This window comes from Bactrocera neohumeralis, chromosome 4 (assembly GCF_024586455.1).
Source record: "Bactrocera neohumeralis isolate Rockhampton chromosome 4, APGP_CSIRO_Bneo_wtdbg2-racon-allhic-juicebox.fasta_v2, whole genome shotgun sequence".
Lineage (NCBI taxonomy): Eukaryota > Metazoa > Arthropoda > Insecta > Diptera > Tephritidae > Bactrocera > Bactrocera neohumeralis.
In genome coordinates, this window is record NC_065921.1 from 10,484,257 (window position 1) to 10,504,731 (window position 20,475).

General features: G+C 36.3%; 2 protein-coding genes across 3 annotated transcripts; one reads left to right on the forward strand and one right to left on the reverse strand.

The window, feature by feature from the left end:
- Nucleotides 1-3,861: 3,861 nt before the first annotated feature.
- Nucleotides 3,862-18,821, reverse strand: LOC126757419 (uncharacterized). The gene is made up of 4 exons (XM_050471320.1): nucleotides 18,731-18,821; nucleotides 18,635-18,673; nucleotides 4,229-4,498; nucleotides 3,862-4,141 (listed from the first exon to the last, which is right to left on the reverse strand). Exons 1-4 carry the CDS (start codon nucleotides 18,782-18,784, stop codon nucleotides 3,932-3,934), a joined length of 573 nt encoding a protein of 190 aa, XP_050327277.1. The 5' UTR covers nucleotides 18,785-18,821; the 3' UTR covers nucleotides 3,862-3,931.
- LOC126757418 (uncharacterized) lies at nucleotides 7,917-14,391 on the forward strand. Of its 2 annotated transcripts, none has more exons than XM_050471319.1 (3): nucleotides 7,917-8,002; nucleotides 8,066-8,374; nucleotides 14,162-14,391. In XM_050471319.1, the coding sequence occupies exons 1-3, from the start codon at nucleotides 7,949-7,951 to the stop codon at nucleotides 14,369-14,371; spliced, it is 573 nt and encodes a 190-aa protein (XP_050327276.1). In that variant the 5' UTR covers nucleotides 7,917-7,948; the 3' UTR covers nucleotides 14,372-14,391. The 2 variants fall into 2 exon arrangements, with proteins under 2 accessions (XP_050327276.1, XP_050327274.1); XM_050471317.1 differs by lacking the exon at nucleotides 14,162-14,391 and adding an exon at nucleotides 8,462-8,744 and having other exon boundaries at nucleotides 7,924-8,002.
- Nucleotides 18,822-20,475: the final 1,654 nt, after the last annotated feature.

Below are 20,475 nucleotides of genomic sequence, written 5' to 3' on the forward strand. Positions count from 1 at the left end.
GATTTTTCAAGATAATGTACTGAGTATTGTACACATTGAAAAGATCTTATAAATAACTTATTGAATCGTTACAATTCTTCAAAAACTTTCAAAATAGACTCCTTCTGCTTCGATGTATCGCTGCCACCGCCATTTCAAAGCATTTAAGGCGTCATCGAAGGCATTCGGTTTCGATGTCTTGCACACCTTGCGCCCTCCTGTTCCGATTATAAATATCTTCCCGGCCTTCCAAAAAGGCTTGGTGCCACCGAAACACACCACTTCTTGCTAAAGCAACATATAGGTAAGCCTGCTAGATCATATCAAACGTCTCTGTCGCAGATTTATCGAGTTTCACACAGAATTTAATCGCGCAGAGCAGAGGTACTCTAACGAACTCTGCATTTTCGGCTTACACCACACACAGAAAGACATCGCGCGAAAATGTTTGTCCTGACTCACCGGACGCATCTATTTAAATTAAATTAATAAGAAACTCTTCATAGAGAAATCACTCGTATCCAAACTGCTGTTTAGATACTGTTAGGCTGTTCACGGTAAGGTGGTTAAAAATAACCTCTATGCTCCGTGAACATTTGTTTTTTTTTTGTTTTTTTTTTCCTATGTATGGTTATTTGCTTATTTTTACACAAACAGCTGTTCACTGTTTACAATTTTAGTTCAATGAAATTCCTACTTATAAAATGCCTAAACAAAGTTTAAAAAGCAAAATAATCGAATTTAAAATAAGTTCTGCTATTCAGGAAATGGACTTTATTGAAGGTGTGTGCTTACTCGTATTAAATAATCCGAATTTTAAGGGTTCAAAAACTGTGCAGACATCTTGCGCCCTGAACAGTGTCGCAATGCAATGGATGAAGTATTAGAAGAACTGCTAGAGGATATAACTTTAATCATCTGTAGTGGACGGGGAGATGAACTCCATGTTCCGAGATATGCATTGGCGAGAAAATGTTCTGTGTTGCTTTGACCGTTGAGATTTTTTTTGAAATGCTACGCGTCAGCAAATGCCAATTCGCTCATCTCCTATTTTTTGATGCTTTGTGATGCTTTTTATTTCGGTTTTAATTTGCTGATTGTAAACAAAAAACAGCTGTTAATAGCAGATTTTCCAATAAGAAAATCTAAATGGAAATGCCATTCGTTTAGTTTTATTTATTTTTTGTGCTGCCATTTAGTAAAATTCCAACGACTTTCTAACACTGGAAATAAGCAAACAACCACATAATCTGTAAACAAGGGCCTTGGTTGGTCAAAGTTGGTTATTTTGTCATACTGCATTTTGTTGTTTTTTACTTAATCACATAACCACATAACCCGATAACCACCTTATCGTGAACAGCCTATGTGTATGGCTTCAAAATATCGTTTTTTTCTTTTATTTTTCTTTATAATATGTCTAAAGCAAAAATCTCATATTAATTATATTATACATACGTCCTTTAGGAGACGGAAATAATTAATAATTTAGAAAGCTGAAATCGCATTTTCATAATCTTTTCTTCGGCATTGACCGAACTTTTGTTGGAACCGACTTCTTATGTCATTGAAAGAAAGTTCTAAGTAAATTAATAATTGTGCTGATAAGACTCGCTGCCTATTTGCGCGCTGTTTTATCAAGAAATGAATCACTACGTTTAAGCATACGCTCGTAATGGCTATTTCCCAAATAAAAAGAAAATTAAGTGAAAAAGTAAATAAATATGAAATAAAATTGTAGTGAGTTGACGATTTTATAGCTACAACTACATTCTCATGAAGATAAAAATTATCTTTACCCATATCAGCTGTTTGATAGCGCTTCTAATAGTCTCCCTAATGATAGTGAGCGTGAATGAGAGCGTAAGTGATGATTCGGCAGTGCAGCTGAACTGGAGTGTTCTTTCTCTATTATTTGCATATAAAACCGAAGAACTTCCACGTAAAACTTCCGATCACCGAACAACTTTAGAATAAAAATCATATATTTTTGCTTAAAAATTTTATTGGTTCATATATAATACATCCAAAGCGCAACTTAGTTGAATAGCTTAAGTGATGTGCCGGCCATGCGCTAACTGGAGGTATTGCTCTTGAATAGATGATATGCATTAGCGGCCTGCGTAAGATTGGTCTTGCCACCGCCGATGGCTGCGCTGACACTTGCATGTCGCACAACGATTATTAACGATTGATTGGCGGCGATATGTGCCTCCGCTTAGGTAGGCCTGGGAGTTGGCCTCGTCCAAATATTAAATTTTCAAAGATTATAGCTTAAAGCAACACTCATTGTTTCTTTATGTGATAGAATAATAGAGGCAGTTCCATAAAAAGGTGGTGTATGTCGCTTTTCCTTTCAAGACTCTTTTCCAAAATCTGGGCGATGATAAGCTTTCCAGGTCTAAAGTCACACTGATAACGTTCTATAAGTTTGTTAATCATGGTAATCCAATGCTTTCGCTTGCAGCTGTACATAAGAAATTTGAAAGACGTCCCACAGTTCCCTTATACCGAGTTGCAGATGTGTAATCTCAAAAAGCAGGAGTGCAATTCGAATAGAAAATCGTTTAGATATCGGCTGTGATTGTAGCTTCTCGAAGCCAAACCTATTCGGTATTTGTTGACGGTCGTATGCACGCCAAGATACTAGAGACATGTTGCGAATTTATCACAACATTTTGAACTTTTCGATCCGGAGTCACCTAAGTAGTTTGGTGAGTTTTCTTGTACTGGAATCTAATACTAAAAATAACCATATTTCGGATCCCTACGAAGTCACTAAGCCTCAACACTTTTGGAGATGTTTCGCAAAGGAGAATGAATTTTCCAATTTTTGTACTAAATATGCTTTTTTTCCCACCCTGCCGTTAAATCGCCAAGCAGATCGGGGCGTTAGCACAAATCAGTATTATGTTGAAAATTTTAGCTCTGATGCGGATTGTAGCAAGACGCTTATCCGGGCAGCAGTACCTTCCCAATTAATTTTAATTACCGGACATTCCAGGTACATGCCCTTAAATCGTAGACGTTATTACGTTTACTGTGGACGTTATCAAAATGGAATCTTTCATCCGTGGCTGCTAACTCCTTTCATTGGGAATGGCTTCGACGTGGCGGGTTTTGTACACATTTATATAACGTGCCGCTTGATTCAAGACCGACACGTATTGCAACCGCAAATCTGGTGAACTGATGCCAGTTGGATGACCTTCGCTAAAGCTTTCTCTCTTTCAGTCGTTACCCTAGGCTTTATCTACATACACGGGTTGGCTACCGCATCTTACACAGAGTTGATCACGTTTCCACGGTGTGCGACGAAGATGCAAGAGAAATACTTGGCCGCAGTCCTATGACTCTACTTGCTTACACGGAAGCATGACCCAAGATGCTAAAAAAAGTTTAAACCTTGACGTAAAACAAAAATCGAAAAATGTTGACTATAACTAAAAAATCAGGTTACAACGACCCACGCATTTGCAATGAGGGAAGCAGAGCGTCGCCTCAAAAATATATAAGAGAACACAAATCATTAATCGAAGCTTTGAATTGTCTCTGTCTTCCATTTGGTTTGCATCTTCAATATATTAATCTATGATATAAGGTCTAGTAAAAATATTATTTTTCAAATCTTCCTTTATGTAAGTGCAATTGGGTGAGGATATACAACTATGGCGGTATGATTACAAGATCAATAACAATTAACTATGGCAGACAGCAATTGCCAGAGATATTGAGTATCATCGAGTCGGACGACAAGTTATCGAACAACTCGGTGCATATTTCACCTAAATCGGATCACTCTTCCCATACTAAATTATTCAATATATGTAAGAGAAATTTAGCTAGAATTACTAATCAGACCTACTAATGAAAACATAAGCGTTGAAATGGCAAATCACTTTTTATTACGAAAATGTAGTACAATTCAGATATTCTTGAAAACCATTGTATTTCATAAAATTTGTGGAAGAATGGATGAGCTTGCTGTGGTCTGTTCTGCCTCTGACGAACCAGGTGGTGATATAACTTCCGGGTGTCGCACTAAGCAAACAATAAATTTAGCATATTCACCGTCTATACTCTTGAAGAGTTTTACTAAACTGAAGAATATTCTTACATTGTCAACCGGGATAGCCCCAACTTCTCGGACCACCTTTTCAATCTGAAATTGGCAAATTATTATATTATTACGAAAAGTTTTTATTTTGAATCACGAGGATGTCTTATTCTATCATTATATCCTACATACCGCCAAGATGTAGCAACCATAGCTTTCCTTTTGTGCGTCGCACTTGTTTATATTTGCTACGAAATCCTTTTCCAATTGACTTAGGTTTTCAAAATCATCGGCGTCAGTTTGTAGAATTCCCAATATCTGGCGAAATTCTGCCCCAGCTTCGGCAATGTCTGTCCGAACAGAACTATTGAGCTCGTTAGCACAAGCTTCACGAGCGGAAAGTGGTTTACTTGTAACAGCAGGCAACGAAAATTCACTTGGATTAAAAGTAGCTTGAAACAGGTCAGAGAAAATCTCTGAAACATTCAGCTTGGCGGAGACCTATAAATATAGATTAATTTGTTATTAATTCTTACTTTTTTCGTTAGCTTTACTTACACTCCTGTTTTGGAGCACGAGGAGTACTGCGATCAATGCCAAAGTAGTTTTCATTTTGGTCACTATGAGTGTCACTGAGGGTGTTCGGATGCAGCTTGTGGCTTTTATATATTTTCTCAATGCATTTTTACAATTTTTACGATGTCGTATAAATCCAATTACAAATATAAATATTTATAAATTTTTCAAAGTAAATATTTGAGTTGCATTATAGACGGAAGTTGATATAATATGGTTTCTAATTTTTTATTTATTCTATATACATATCAAACCCTTGTTTGCCACCATATTTACTTAAAAGACCATTTTTCTTTTGAGAGAACAGATAAGGCTTTGAAGCTTTGCATACAGCTTCATTATTTAAAGCAGCCTGTGAGGACGGCGAGGATGTGCTGAAACGGCAACTTATATTTATTAATTTAAAGTGGGTTTAAAAACAGGAAACTTAAAGTTTGGAAAGCAAGTCGACCTATGGCCCATGCCCTCCTGTGAATATTTCTTATATTGCACCGAAGAGTTTTTATATCAAATACTAAGAGATCAATCATCGCAAAGCTATCTAAGTACCTTTGAAATAAGATGCCAAATAAGTTTCCATCCTTAAGAAAAGCGACGCATCTTTAGTAGAAGTTTCCATTTTACGGATGCGTGTTCTTACGTGGAACTCTTTGACGCAACTTCTATAATTTCCTCAGGAATAAAACAAGAAAGTTTAAGACTAACTGGCCATGACTATTTATTTTATAGTCCATATATATTTATACTCCTTCAAATTATTTGAGTGACCCTATAAAAAATAATGTCACTCAAGGGTTAATAATTTTGTAAACTGCAAGCTGAAAAAAGCAATGCACAAGTTTTCCTTTTATCCTATAGCAAAGATGATATAATTAATTTATTGCTGTATTTAGTTTGGGGGTGTTTGGTGTAATGAGGGTTCATAAACCCATAATTTAGTATTTATTAACAATAACTAGGCATAACTAGGCATAAATACAGTTTCCAAAGGGTTGTATACATATTTTATCTAAGTATTACACTATATTTATAACGAGGTTTGTAATACCCAGGTGGAAACATCGGAGACCGTGTGAAGTATACAATTATATCACAAATAAATGTTCAATGTTACAGGTTGAGTCGATTTAACTATGTCCATCTGTCTGTCTGTGGGTTTGTATATGCACGAGCTAGTCCCTAAGAGTTTGAGATATCAATGTGATATATTTCACGTACTTCTTTCCTGCTAAGAAGCTGCTGATTTGTTGGAACCTCTGATATCAGATTGCAGCATATATTTTATAGCTGTTGCACAAGCTAATCGGAAGACGAAATTTTATATTTTTAAAGCAATGTTTTATTCTAAAAATATATTGTTCGAATCGAATGACTACAATATACAACTGAGATATATATGTACTCGTATGTATACCATTTATCTGAAAGCTTCGATACAGTCGAAGTTAACGTTGTTTTTTTGATCTATTTTACAGAAGGGTTATTTATAACCATGTCATTGTGGTAATGATTCCGATACTTCTTTCCTATTTATAACGCAGCAGATGTGATTTTCAAAACCACATTGGGTTGAGCAAGCCTTTTGAATCTTTCTTTCATATTTTTGAAATTCTGATACCACCGTTATTTTCAATCCCCGAAACAGTTGTTTAAGTCAATTTCGGGAATGTTTGTTGAAAATTTGGCGAAAATCTCACGAAGAATGCGACGGAGTATTAGCGTGGTGCGAGAACCAAAAGTTGTCGAGCAATAATTCTGGCCTCCATTTACGAATGGCTTCGCGCAAACGATGCTTAACTCTCAAATGGTATTCTTTGTTGACAGTTCTGCCTGTTGGAAGGAATTCGGAGTTTTTGACCTCCTTTCACGTAGTTTTTCGGCTTTGGCTCACCTTTGTCCGCTTCCCAGTCGTAAGCATAGACACAAGACACATCGACTCATGATTTTTCAAAATGGTTTCCACTGATCCTTCCGATATTCCAGCGATGCCAGCAAAATCTCTGACTGTTAGCCGTCGACCCTCAAGCACCAATTCTTTTGTTTTATTGACGTCGTGATCATCAGTTTATGTTGATGGCCGTCCTGGACGTGAGTCATCGTCAACGAATAATTTTCACCAATCAAAAACACATAGATACCAACGGACAGACAGATTGTCATAGCTAAATCGATCACACTGATCATTTATTTAACAGCATATACCGCAAACGGTCTTCGTTGTTTCCTTCTGGGTATTATGAACCTCGTGGCAAAGATAATATATGTACACGGTCCAGGTTATAAATATTGGGTAATACTTAGGCTAAATATTTATACAACCATCTGGAAACTGTATTTACAAGTATTTTGACGTAATGTTTAATAGAGCTTAATTATTGTTAATAAAATACTAAATTTTAAGTCTGCTAACTCTCATTCCACCAAAAACACCCTACTTAAATAAAGCAAAAAGTAATCATATCACCTTTACTATAGGATAAAAGGAAAACTTGTGCATTGTTTTTACAGCTTGCGGATGACAAAATTATTAACCCTTGAGTGACGTTATTGTTTATAGGGTCACTCAAATAATTTGAAGGAATGTAGGCATAAACCCACAAAAAGATAAATGGTCATGGGAAGTTAGTCTTAAAAGTGTTGTAATACTAATGAAATTTAAGAAGCTGCAGTAAACAGTTCCACCTTGGATCCTACATCCCTAGAGCGGAATCTTCGTTTAAAATTTCGTAAATTTTTTATGGATGTAATCTTATTTGGCATCTGATTTCCGCCTTATATAGCTTTTCAATGATTTATATTTTAATATTCGATACATCCGGAGGGACTCTCTTCCTCTTCCCATTCTTCCAAAAAAAAACTATATTCAGTAAAATAAAGGAAATATTCACATGAGGGCTATTGTTTTAAGGAGACAATAGATAGTCGTGATGCTTTTCCAAACTTTAAGTTCCTGTTTTTAAACCCACTTTGAATTAATAAACATAAGTTATCGTTTGAGCACATCCTCGCCGTCCTCACAGGCTGCTTTAAATAATGAAGCTGTATGCAAAGCTTACAAGCCTTATCTGTTCACTCAAAAGAAAAATGGTCTTTAAAGCAAATATGGTAGCAAACAAGGGTTAGATATGTATATAGAATAAATAAAAAATTAGAAACCATATTATATCAACTTCCGTCTATAATGCAACTCAAATATTTACTTTGAAAAATTTATAAATATTTATATTTGTAATTGGATTTATACGACATCGTAAAAATTGTAAAAATGCATTGAGAAAATATATAAAAGCCACAAGCTGCATCCGAACACCCTCAGTGACACTCATAGTGACCAAAATGAAAACTACTTTGGCATTGATCGCAGTACTCCTAGTGCTCCATAACAGGAGTGTAAGTAAAACTAACGAAAAATGGAAGAATTACGAGTAATAACAAATTAATCTATATTTATAGGTCTCCGCCAAGCTGAATGTTTCAGAGATTATCTCTGACCTCTTTCAAGCTACTTTTAATCCAAGTGAATTTTCGTTGCCTGCTGTTACAAGTAAACCACTTTCCGCTCGTGAAGCTTGTGCTAACGAGCTCAATAGTTCTGTTCGGACAGACATTGCCGAAGCTGGGGCAGAATTTCGCCAGATATTGGGAATTCTACAAACTGACGCCGACGATTTTGAAAACCTAAGTCAATTGGAAAAGGATTTCGTAGCAAATATAAACAAGTGCGACGCACAAAAGGAAAGCTATGGTTGCTACATCTCGGCGGTATGTAGGATATAATGATAGAATAAGACATCCTCGTGATTCAAAATAAAAACTTTTCGTAATAATATAATAATTTGCCAATTTCAGATTGAAAAGGTGGTCCGAGAAGTTGGGGCTATCCCGGTTGACAATGTAAAAATATTCTTCAGTTTGGTAAAACTCTTCAAGCGTATAGACGGTGAATATGCTAAATTTATTGTTTGCTTAGTGCGACACCCGGAAGTTACATCACCACCTGGTTCGTCAGAGGCAGAACAGACCACAGCAAGCTCATCCATTCTTCCACAAATTTTATGAAATACAATGGTTTTCAAGAATATCTGAATTGTACTACATTTTCGTAATAAAAAGTGCATTATCATTTCAAAAACTATCTTACTTATTAGTAGGTCTAGTAGAAAGAATTCCATTTCTCTTACATTATATTGAATAATTTAGTATGGGAAGAGTGATCCGATTTAGTTCAAAAATGCACCGTGGTGCTTGATATCCAATACCTCTGACAATTGACCAACCGCATCGTGTTGCCCTTTGCTACCTAAATTATATGGACAAAGTTTGACCGTGTGTTTAGGGGGGGTAGGGTTTTCAAAAAAACATACTTGTTTGTGAATTTATTTCCCAAATCTGGATTGAGTAATTTTATTCGGACCTTTCGTAGATTATGGAGCACACCTTTGACAATATAAGGTAATTTTTTCATGCAGAAGTATTGAGGCATAAGCCGGTAACAGTGCTTTCCCCAGAAAGTCTTGAGAAAAAAATCTAAAGTGTGAACTGTTATTTTCTACTAAAAATTCCGCCATTTTGTGGGTGGAAAACAACCTTAATGAAAAAAAATTATTTAATAAACGTTGGTGGGCGGTATTTTACATGTTAAAAATGTGTTCAACGTTTGAAATGAATCGAGCAAGTAGTTTTGAAATGACAGTGAACACGGACTTTGGAAAAGTAGTTTTGAGAAAAGCACGTCAAAATTTGCACTTCTATCCCGACCGCCTTCAGCTGTTAGAGTTAAAGCGTTAAAGGCCAGAAGACTAATTAGACGATAACTCTAAGAATATTACTTCTATCGACTTAAAATTTTAAGGACATATTAGCATACAAACATATCGAACAAACTCAAATCCTTGTATGGAAAACTTGTTATTTCTTGAGAAATTATATGTAGGTATGAACTTTGACATTGATTATTTTCCAAGGCGGCATACTGATAGCTTGAAATCAAGTTATTGTATTGGAAACTTGAAGCCGTAAAGGGTAATACAGGTTCGGTGTAGCCGAAACTTATTGTTATTGGTCTTACAATCATAACGCCATGCATAGACTTGAAAAATAATATTGTTACTAGACCTCCTACTAGGTCTCTGACATATTTTTTAGAAGATGCACTGCATCCCTCATTGAAAATGCGGCAAGATTTCACTATGCTGACCATTTCGTTGTGACCTGAGTTTTTTTGTTATAGTCAATATTTTTATACTCTCGCAACAATGTTGCTAAGGAGAGTATTATAGTTTTGTTCACATAACGGTTGTTTGTAAGTCCTAAAACTAAAAGAGTTAGATATGGGGTTATATATACCAAAGTGATCATGGTGACGAGTAGAGTCGAAATCCGGATGTCTGTCTGTCCATCTGTCCGTCCGTCTGTCCGTCCGTCCGTCCGTGCAAGCTGTAACTTGAGTAAAAATTGAGATATCACGATGAAACTTGGTACACGTATTCCTTGGCTCCATAAGAAGGTTACGTTCGAAGATGGGCAAACTCGGCCCACTGCCACGCCCACAAAATGGCGGAAACCGAAAACCTATAAAGTGTCATAACTAAGCCATAAATAAAGATATTAAAGTGAAATTTGGCATAAAGGATCGCATTAGGGAGGGGCATATTTGAACGTAATTTTTTTGGAAAAGTGGGCGTGGCTCCGCCCCTACTAAGTTTTTTGTACATATCTCGGAAACTACTATAGCTATGTCAACCAACCTTTACATTTTTTCTTCACGAGGATGCCTTATTCCATCATATATCCTCAAAAATGGAAGAAATCGGATAATAACCACGCCCACCTCCCATACAAAGGTTATGTTGAAAATCACTAAACGTGCGTTAACCGACTAACAAAAAAGTCAGAAACACTAAATTTTACGGAAGAAATCGCAGAAGGAAGCTGCATCCAGACTTTTTTTAAAAATTGAAAATGGGCGTGGTCTCGCCCACTTATGGACCAAAAACCATATCTCAGGAACTACTATACCGATTTCAATGAAATTCGGTATATAATATTTTCTTAACACCCTGATGACATGTACGAAATATGGGTGAAATCGGTACACAACCACGCCTTCTTCCAATATACCGCTATTTTGAATTCCATCTGATGCTTTCTCTGTATAATACGAGTATATACAATTAGGAACCAATAAATATTTATAAAACTTTTCAAATAAATATTTGAAAAATATGCAAATGACGGATAATATAATATGGTTTCTAATTTTTTTATTTATTCTACATCATATCTAACCCTTGTTTGCCAATGTTCTTTAAAGACATTTTTCTTTTGAGTGAACTTGTAAGACTTTTGTTTGCATACAGGTTATTATTTGAGCCTGTCGGCGAGGATGTGCTGTAATAAAATATTAATTCAAGTTTCTTAACATATAATTTACCTAAAAAAATTACTATCTGTTTCAACTCCTTAAAACAATAGCCCTCAAAAATTTCTTTCATTTTAATCTGAATCTAGATGTAGTTCAAGTTTGATAAGGTGGCACGAAGGTCTTTTATATAAGATAAAAATATTCTATAGAATTGTAAAAGCTATATAAAGTCGGTTCAGAAAAATAGAAAATGTATGGTAAAAATTTATAGATTTTAAATCTGATGATTCCGATCTAGGATGTGGACCCCAGGTGGAACTGTTTACTGCAGCTCTTAACACAATCATCATATACAGCAGATTTTCCAAGACTAATAATGTATTTATCTTTTTGGTGGGTTTAACTTTTCAAATTATTTGATGACACAAAAATTAACGTCAACAAATGTTAACATTTTGTCATCCGCGAACTAAAAATAATGCACAAGTTTTCCTTTTATCCTATAGTAAAGGTGATATGATTACTTTTTGCGAACTTTTTGGTGGAATGAGAGTTAGCAGACTTAAAATTTAGTATTTTATTAACAATAATTAAGCTCTATTAAACATTACGTCAAAATACTTGTAAATACAGTTTCCAGATGGTTGTATAAATATTTAGCCTAAGTATTACCCAATATTTATAACCTGGACCGTGCACATATATTATCTTTGCCACGAGGTTCATAATACTCAGAAGGAAACAACGGAGACCGTTTGCGGTATGTAGTGTTAAATAAATGATCAGTGTGATCGATTTAGCTATGGCAATCTGTCTGTCCGTTGGTATCTATGTGTTTTTGATTGGTGAAAATTATTCAAAAAGGGTCGAGAATGCGTTGACGACGACTAACGCCCAGTACGGCCATCAACATTAACTGATGATCACGACGTCAATAAAACAAAAGAATTGGTGCTTGAGGGTTGACGGCTAACAGTCAGAGATTTTGCTGGCATCGCTGGAATGTCGGGAGGATCTGTGGAAACCATTTTGAAAAATCATTTGAGTCTAAGAAGGGAAGTGAAAGAACGATTGGTTCCAAATTTTTTCGAAAAACAGCATCACGGTAACTTCTGTGAAAAGATACTTTCCAGGAGGTCATGAAACGTATTATTGCTGGCGAAGAGTCTTGTGTCTATGCTTACGACTGGGAAACGGACAAAGGTGAGCCGAAGCCGAAAAAGTACGTGAAAGGAGGTCAAAAACTCCGAATTCCTTCCAACTGGCAGAACTGTCAACAAGGAATACCGTTTGAGAGTTAAGCGTCGTTTGCGCGAAGCCATTCGTAAATGGAGCCCAGAATTATTGCCCGACAACTCTTGGTTTTCGCACCACGCTAATACTACGTCGCATTCTTCGTGAGATTTTCGCCAAATTTTCAACAAACATTCCCGAAATTGACTTAAACAACTGTTTCGGGTTGAAAATAACGGTTATCAGATTTCAAAAATATGAAAGAAAGATTCAAAAGGCTTGCTCAACCCAATGTGGTTTTGAAAATCACATCTGCTGCGTTATAAATAGGAAAGAAGTATCGGAATCATTACCACAATGACATGGTTATAAATAACCCTTCTGTAAAATAGATCAAAAAAACAACATTAACTTCGACTGTATCGAAGCTTTCACATAAATGGTATACATACGAATACATATATATCTCAGTTGTATATTGTAGTCATTCGATTCGAACAATATATTTAGAGAATAAAACATTGCTTTAAAAATATAAAATTTCGTCTTCCGATTAGCGTAGTATATGCGGCTCTGATATCAGTGGAGCAGCTTGAAATATATCACATTGATATCTCAAACTCTTAGGGACTAGCTCGTGCATATACAAACCCACAGACAGACAGATGGACATAGTTAAATCGACTCAACCTGTAACATTGAACATTTATTTGTGATATAATTGTATACTTCAGACGGTCTCCGATGTTTCCACCTTTTACAATACAACTTTATTCTAATAGAATATAAATACTAAATTAATCAGACTTACCGCATAAAATATGTATACAACCCTTTGGAAATGTAAAATTAATTTTTTAAAACTAAATTATTAAAATTATAACTATCTGGAATAAAATACATAAGGCCAAAACTTTCTTATTTATGCGCAGTAGGACTGGATACACAAGTGCCTTTTCGCACTCCTCATCAAGGTGGTGACAATATTTATCTTTCTTAATTTGTTATTTGATATAAAAACTCTTCCACATGAGGGCATATTCATAGGTCGACTTGCTTTCCAAACTTTAAGTTTCCTGTTTTTAAACCCACATTAAATTAATAAATATAAGTTGCCGTTTCAGCACATCTCGGTCCTTACTTGCTTTAAATAATGAAGATAATGCAAAGCTTTGGGTGCTTATCTGTTCTCTCTCAAAAAAAAAAGGTCTTTAAGGCAAATATGGTGGCAAACAAGGGTTAGATATGTATATAGAATAAATAAAAAATTAGAAACCATATTATATTAACTTCTTCTATAATCCAACTCAAATATTTACTTTGAAAAATTTATAAATATTTATATTTGTATTTTCGTTATACGACATCGTAAAATTGTAAAAATGCATTGAGAAAATATATAAAAGCCACAAGCTGCAGCCGAACACCCTCAGTGACACTCATAGTGACCAAAATGAAAGCTACATTGGCATTGATCGCAGTACTCCTAGTGCTCCAAAACAGGAGTGTAAGTAAAACTAACGAAACAAGTAAGAATTAATAACAAATTAATCTATATTTTAACTCCGCCAACTCAATGTTTCAGAGATTATCTCTGACCTATTTCAACACTTTTAATCAATTAATTTTCGTTGCCTGCTGTTACAAGTAAACCACTTTCCGCTCAAAAAGCTTGTGCTAACGAGCTCAATAGTTCTGTTCGGACAGACATTGCCGAAGCTGGAGCAGAATTTCGCCAGATATTGGGAATTCTACAAACTGACGCCGACGATTTTGAAAACCTAAGTCAATTGGAAAAGGATTTCGTAGCAAATATAAACAAGTGCGACGCACAAAAGGAAAGCTATGGTTGCTACATCTCGGCGGTATGTTGGATATAATGATAGAATAAGACATCCTCGTGATTCAAAATAAAAACTTTTCGTAATAATATAATAATTTGCCAATTTTAGATTGAAAAGGTGGTCCGAGAAGTTGGGGCTATCCCGGTTGACAATGTAAAAATATTCTTCAGTTTAGTAAAACTCTTCAAGCGTATAGACGTTGAATATGCTAAATTTCATTTTTGCTTAGTGCGACACCCGGAAGTTACATCCCCACCTGGTTCGTCAGAGGCAGAACAGACCACAGCAAGCTCATTTATTCTTCCAAAAATTTTATGAAATACAATGGTTTTCAAGAATATCTGAATTGTACTACATTTTCCTAATAAAAAGTGCTTTGCCATTTCAACGCTTATGTTTTCAATAGTAGGTCTGATTAGTAATTCTAGCTAAATTTCTCTTAAATTATATTGAATAATTTAGTATGGGAAGAGTGCTCCGATTTAGGTGAAATATGCACCGAGTTGTTCGATAACTTGTCGTCCGACTCGATGATATTCAATATCTCTGGCAATTGCTATCTGCCATAGTTAATTTTTATTGATCCTGCAATCATACCGCCATACTTGTATATCCTAACCCAATTGCACTTACATAAAGGAAGATTTGAAAAATAATATGTTTACTAGACCTTATATTATAGATTAATATATTGAAGATGCAAACCAAATGGAAGACAGGGACAATTCGAAGCTTCGATTAATGATTTGTGTTCTCTTATAAATTTTTTGGGCGACGCTCTGCTTCCCTCATTGCAAAATGCGGCAAGATTTCACTATGCTGACCACTTCGTTGTGACCTGATTTTTTTTGTTGTAGTCAACATTTTTCGATTTTTGTTTTACGCCAAGGTTTAAACTTTTTTTAGCATCTTGGGGTGTGGTGGGTTGTTGTCATGCTTCCGGGTCAGCAATTAGAGTCATAGGACTGCGGCCAAGTACTTCTCTTGCATCCTCGCCGGACACCGTGGAAACGTGATGAACTCTGTGTAAGATGCGGTAGGCAACCCATGTATGTAGATAAAGTCTAGGGTTACGACTGAAAGAGAGAAAGCTGTAGCGAAGGTCATCCATCCGGCATCTGTTCACCAGATTTGCGGTTGCAATACGTGTCGGTCTTGAATCAAGCGGCATGTTATATAAATGTGTACAAAACCCGCCACGTAGAAACCATTCCCAATGAAAGGAGTTAACAGCCACGGATGCAAGACCCCATTTTGATAACGTCCACAGTAAACATTATAACGTCTACGATTTAAGGGCATGTATCTGGAATGTCCGGTCTATTAATTGGCAAGGTACTGCTGTCCAGCTAGGTGACATGCCCGTAAACGTAAACGTTTACAAAACCGCCTTCCAAGAAGTGTGAATGACAAGTCATGGATGAAAACATTTAGGGGCTTGTGACATTTACTATAGCGGACTCATAAAGGAGAGCATATCCGGTGTGGAATTCGTGGTGTGAGAAAGATTCAGTCATGGGGCCTGGCATTCACTACGATGAATGAGCGTTTTGCTACAATCCGCATCAGAGCTAAAATTTTCAATATAATACTGATTTGTGCTAACGCCACGAACTGCTTGGCATATTTAGTACAAAAATTGGAAAATTCATTCTCCGTTGCGAAACCTCTCCAAAAGTGCTGAGGATTAGCGACTTCGAAGGGATCCGAAATATGGTTATTTTAGTATTAGATTCCTGTACAAGAAAATTCATTAAACTACTTAGGTGACTCCGGATCGAAAAGTTCAAAATGTTGTGATAAATTCGCAACATATCTCTTTTGTCTTGACGTACATACGCTCCGAGGACCTAACATCAACTCGGACCACTACCTGTTGTAGCAAGGATACGCACCCGTCCACACGACCGTTATCAAACACCGGTAAGGTATGACTTCGAGAAGCTACAATCACAGCCGACAGCTAAACGATTTTCTATTCGAATTGCACTCCTGCTTTTTGAGATTACACATCTGCAACTCGGTATAAGGGAAATTTTTCTCTTTCAAATTTCTTATGTACAGCTGCAAGCGAAATCATTGGATTACCATGATTAACAAACTTATAGGACATTATCGGTGTGACTTTAGACCTGGAAAACTTATCATCGCCTAGATTTTGGAAAAGAGTCTTGAAAGGAAAAGCGACATACACCACCTTTTTATGGAACTGCCTCTATTATTCTATCACATAAAGAAACAATGAGTGTTGCTTTAAGCTATAACCTTTGAAAATTGAATATTTGGACGAGGCCAACTCCCAGGCCTACCTAAGCGGAGGCACATATCGCCGCCAATCAATCGTTAATAATCGTTGTGCGACATGCAAGTGTCAGCGCAGCCATCGGCGGTGGCAAGACCAATCTTACGCTGGCCGCTAATGCTTATTATCTATGCTAGAGCAATACCTCCAGTCAGCGCATGGCCGGCACATCACTTAAGCTATTCAACTAAGTTGTGTACTGGAATGATGCATATGAATGAATAAAATTTTTGAGCAAAAATATTTGATTTTTATTCTAAAGTTGTTCGGTGATCGGAAGTTTTACGTGGAAGTTCTTTTATTGTATATGCAAAATAACGAGAAAGAACACTCCAGTTCAGCTGCACTGCCGAATCATCACTTACGCTCTCATTCACGCTCACTATCATTAGGGAGACTATTGGAAGTGCTATCAAACAGCTGATACTGCTAAAGATAATTTTTATCTTCATATGTGTGTCGTAACTATATATAATATTTATTTACTTATTCACTTACTTTTCTTTTCATTTGGGAAATAACCATAACGAGCATGTGCTAAAGCTAACTGACTCATTTATTGACAGAACAGTGCACAAATAGACAGCGAGTCTTATCAGCACAATTATTTATTTATTTGGAACTTTCTTTCAATGACATAACAAGTCGGTTCCAACAAAAGATCTATTCCAAAGAAATATATTTATATTTATATATATGAGCAATGTCAATCAACTCGTCCCTTTCTCTCTCCTCAATATCTTCTTCTTCTTAATTGGCGTAGACAGCGCTTACGCGATTATAGCCGAGTTAACAACAGCGCGCCAGTCGTTTCTTCTTTCGCTACGTGGCGCCAATTGGATATTCCAAGCGAAGCCAGGTCCTTCTCCACTTGGTCCTTCCAACGGGGTGGAGGTATTCCTCTTCCTCTGCTTCCCCCGGCGGGTACTGCGTCGAATACTTTTAGACATAGAGCGTTTTCATCCATTCGGACAACGTGACCTAGCCAGCGAAGCCGCTGTCTTTTAGTTCGCTGAACTACATATGTCAATATCGTCGTATATCTCGTACAGCTCATCGTTCCATCGAATGCGATATTCGCCGTGGCCAACGCGCAAACGACCATAAATCTTTCGCAGAACTTTTCTCTCGAAAACTCGCAACGTCGACTCATCAGTTGTTGACATCGTCCAAACCTCTGCACCATATAGCAGGACGGGAATTATGAGCGACTTATAGAGTTTAGCTTTTGTTCGTCGAGAGAGGACTTTGCTTTTCAATTGCCTACTCAGACCGAAGTAGCACCTGTTGGCAAAAGCAATCCTGCGTTGGATTTCCAGGCTGACATTGTTGGTGGTGTTTACGCTGGTTTCCAAATAGGCGAAATTATCTACAACTTCAAAGTTATGACTGTCAACAGTGAGGTGAGAGCCAAGTCGCGAGTGCGACGACTGTTTGTTTGATGACAGGAGATATTTCGTTTTGCTCTCGTTCACTGCCAGACCCATTTTCTGTGCTTCCTTGTCCAGCCTGGAGAAAGCAGAACTAACGGCGCGGGTGTTGAGGCCGATGATATCAATATCATCAACTAAATCGGATCACACTTCTCATACTAATTTTTATTTTTAGTTTTTACTAGACCTACTAATAAGTAAGATAGTTTTTGAAATGATAATGCACTTTTTATTACGAAAATGTAGTACAATTCAGATATTCTTGAAAACCATTGTATTTCATAAAATTTGTGGAAGAATGGATGAGCTTGCTGTGGTCTGTTCTGCCTCTGACGAACCAGGTGGTGATGTAACTTCCGGGTGTCGCACTAAGCAAAAATGAAATTTAGCATATTCACCGTCTATACGCTTGAAGAGTTTTACCAAACTGAAGAATATTTTTACATTGTCAACCGGGATAGCCCTAACTTCTCGGACCACATTTTCAATCTGAAATTGGCAAATTATTATATTATTACGAAAAGTTTTTATTTTGAATCACGAGGATGTCTTATTCTATCATTATATCCTACATACCGCCGAGATGTAGCAACCATAGCTTTCCTTTTGTGCGTCGCACTTGTTTATATTTGCTACGAAATCCTTTTCCAATTGACTTAGGTTTTCAAAATCGTCGGCGTCAGTTTGTAGAATTCCCAATATCTGGCGAAATTCTGCCCCAGCTTCGGCAATGTCTGTCCGAACAGAACTATTGAGCTCGTTAGCACAAGCTTCACGAGCGGAAAGTGGTTTACTTGTAACAGCAGGCAACGAAAATTCACTTGGATTAAAAGTAGCTTGAAAGAGGTCAGAGATAATCTCTGAAACATTCAGCTTGGCGGAGACCTATAAATATAGATTAATTTGTTATTAATTCTTACTTGTTTCGTTAGTTTTACTTACACTCCTGTTTTGGAGCACTAGGAGTACTGCGATCAATGCCAATGTAGCTTTCATTTTGGTCACTATGAGTGTCACTGAGGGTGTTCGGCTGCAGCTTGTGGCTTTTATATATTTTCTCAATGCATTTTTACAATTTTTACGATGTCGTATAAATCCAAATACAAATATAAATATTTATAAATTTTTCAAAGTAAATATTTGAGTTGCATTATAGACGGAAGTTGATATAATATGGTTTCTAATTTTTTATTTATTCTATATACATATCTAACCCTTGTTTGCCACCATATTTGCCTTAAAGACCTTTTTTTTTTGAGAGAGAACAGATAAGGCTGTGAAGCTTTGCATACAGCTTCATTATTTAAAGCAGCCTGTGAGGACGGCGAGGATGTGCTGAAACGGCAACTTATATTTATTAATTTAAAGTGGGTTTAAAAACAGGAAACTTAAAGTTTGGAAAGCAAGTCGACCTATGGCCTATGCCCTCATGTGAATATTTCTTATATTCACTGAAGAGTTTTTATATCAAATACTAAGAGATCAATCATCGCAAAGCTATCTAAGTACCTTAGAAATAAGATGCCAAATAAGTTTCCATCCTTAAGAAAAGCGACGCATCTTTAGTAGAAGTTTCCATTTTACGGATGTGTGTTCTTACGTGGAACTCTTTAACGCAACTTCTATAATCTCCTCGGGAATACAACAACAAAGTTTAAGACTAACTGGCCATGACTATGTATTTTATAGTCCAGATATATTTATACTCCTTCAAATTATTTGAGTGACCCTATAAAAAATAATGTCACTCAAGGGTTAATAATTTTGTAATCTGCAAGCTGTAAAAAGCAATGCACAAGTTTTCCTTTTATCCTATAGCAAAGATGATATAATTAATTTTTTGCTGTATTTAGTTTGGGGGTGTTTGGTGTAATGAGGGTTCATAAACCCATAATTTAGTATTTATTAACAATAACTAGGCATAACTAGGCATAAATACAGTTTCCAAAGGGTTGTATACATATTTTATCTAAGTATTACACTATATTTATAACGAGGTTTGTAATACCCAGGTGGAAACATCGGAGACCGTGTGAAGTATACAATTATATCACAAATAAATGTTCAATGTTACAGGTTGAGTCGATTTAACTATGTCCATCTGTCTGTCTGTGGGTTTGTATATGCACGAGCTAGTCCCTAAGAGTTTGAGATATCAATGTTATATATTTCACGTACTTCTTTTCTGCTAAGAAGCTGCTGATTTGTTGGAACCTCTGATATCAGATTGCAGCATATATTTTATAGCTGTTGCACAAGCTAATCGGAAGACGAAATTTTATATTTTTAAAGCAATGTTTTATTCTCTAAATATATTGTTCGAATCGAATGACTACAATATACAACTGAGATATATATGTACTCGTATGTATACCATTTATCTGAAAGCTTCGATACAGTCGAAGTTAACGTTGTTTTTTTGATCTATTTTACAGAAGGGTTATTTATAACCATGTCATTGTGGTAATGATTCCGATACTTCTTTCCTATTTATAACGCAGCAGATGTGATTTTCAAAACCACATTGGGTTGAGCAAGCCTTTTGAATCTTTCTTTCATATTTTTGAAATTCTGATACCACCGTTATTTTCAATCCCCGAAACAGTTGTTTAAGTCAATTTCGGGAATGTTTGTTGAAAATTTGGCGAAAATCTCACGAAGAATGCGACGGAGTATTAGCGTGGTGC

What these genes read in the sequence shown, in the direction of transcription:
- LOC126757418 (XM_050471319.1), top strand. Translation starts at nt 7,949, where the DNA reads ATGAAAACTACTTTGGCATTGATCGCAGTACTCCTAGTGCTCCATAAC. An exon ending in TAGTGCTCCATAACAGGAGT is followed by an intron (nt 8,003 to 8,065) that starts GTAAGTAAAACT and finishes CTATATTTATAG; the next exon opens with GTCTCCGCCAAGCTGAATGT. An exon ending in ATGGTTGCTACATCTCGGCG is followed by an intron (nt 8,375 to 14,161) that starts GTATGTAGGATA and finishes TGCCAATTTTAG; the next exon opens with ATTGAAAAGGTGGTCCGAGA.
- LOC126757419 (XM_050471320.1), bottom strand. Translation starts at nt 18,784, where the DNA reads ATGAAAGCTACATTGGCATTGATCGCAGTACTCCTAGTGCTCCAAAAC. An exon ending in TAGTGCTCCAAAACAGGAGT is followed by an intron (nt 18,674 to 18,730) that starts GTAAGTAAAACT and finishes CTATATTTATAG; the next exon opens with GTCTCCGCCAAGCTGAATGT. An exon ending in TTTCAGAGATTATCTCTGAC is followed by an intron (nt 4,499 to 18,634) that starts CTCTTTCAAGCT and finishes ATTTTCTCTGAC; the next exon opens with CTGTTTCAAGCTACTTTTAA.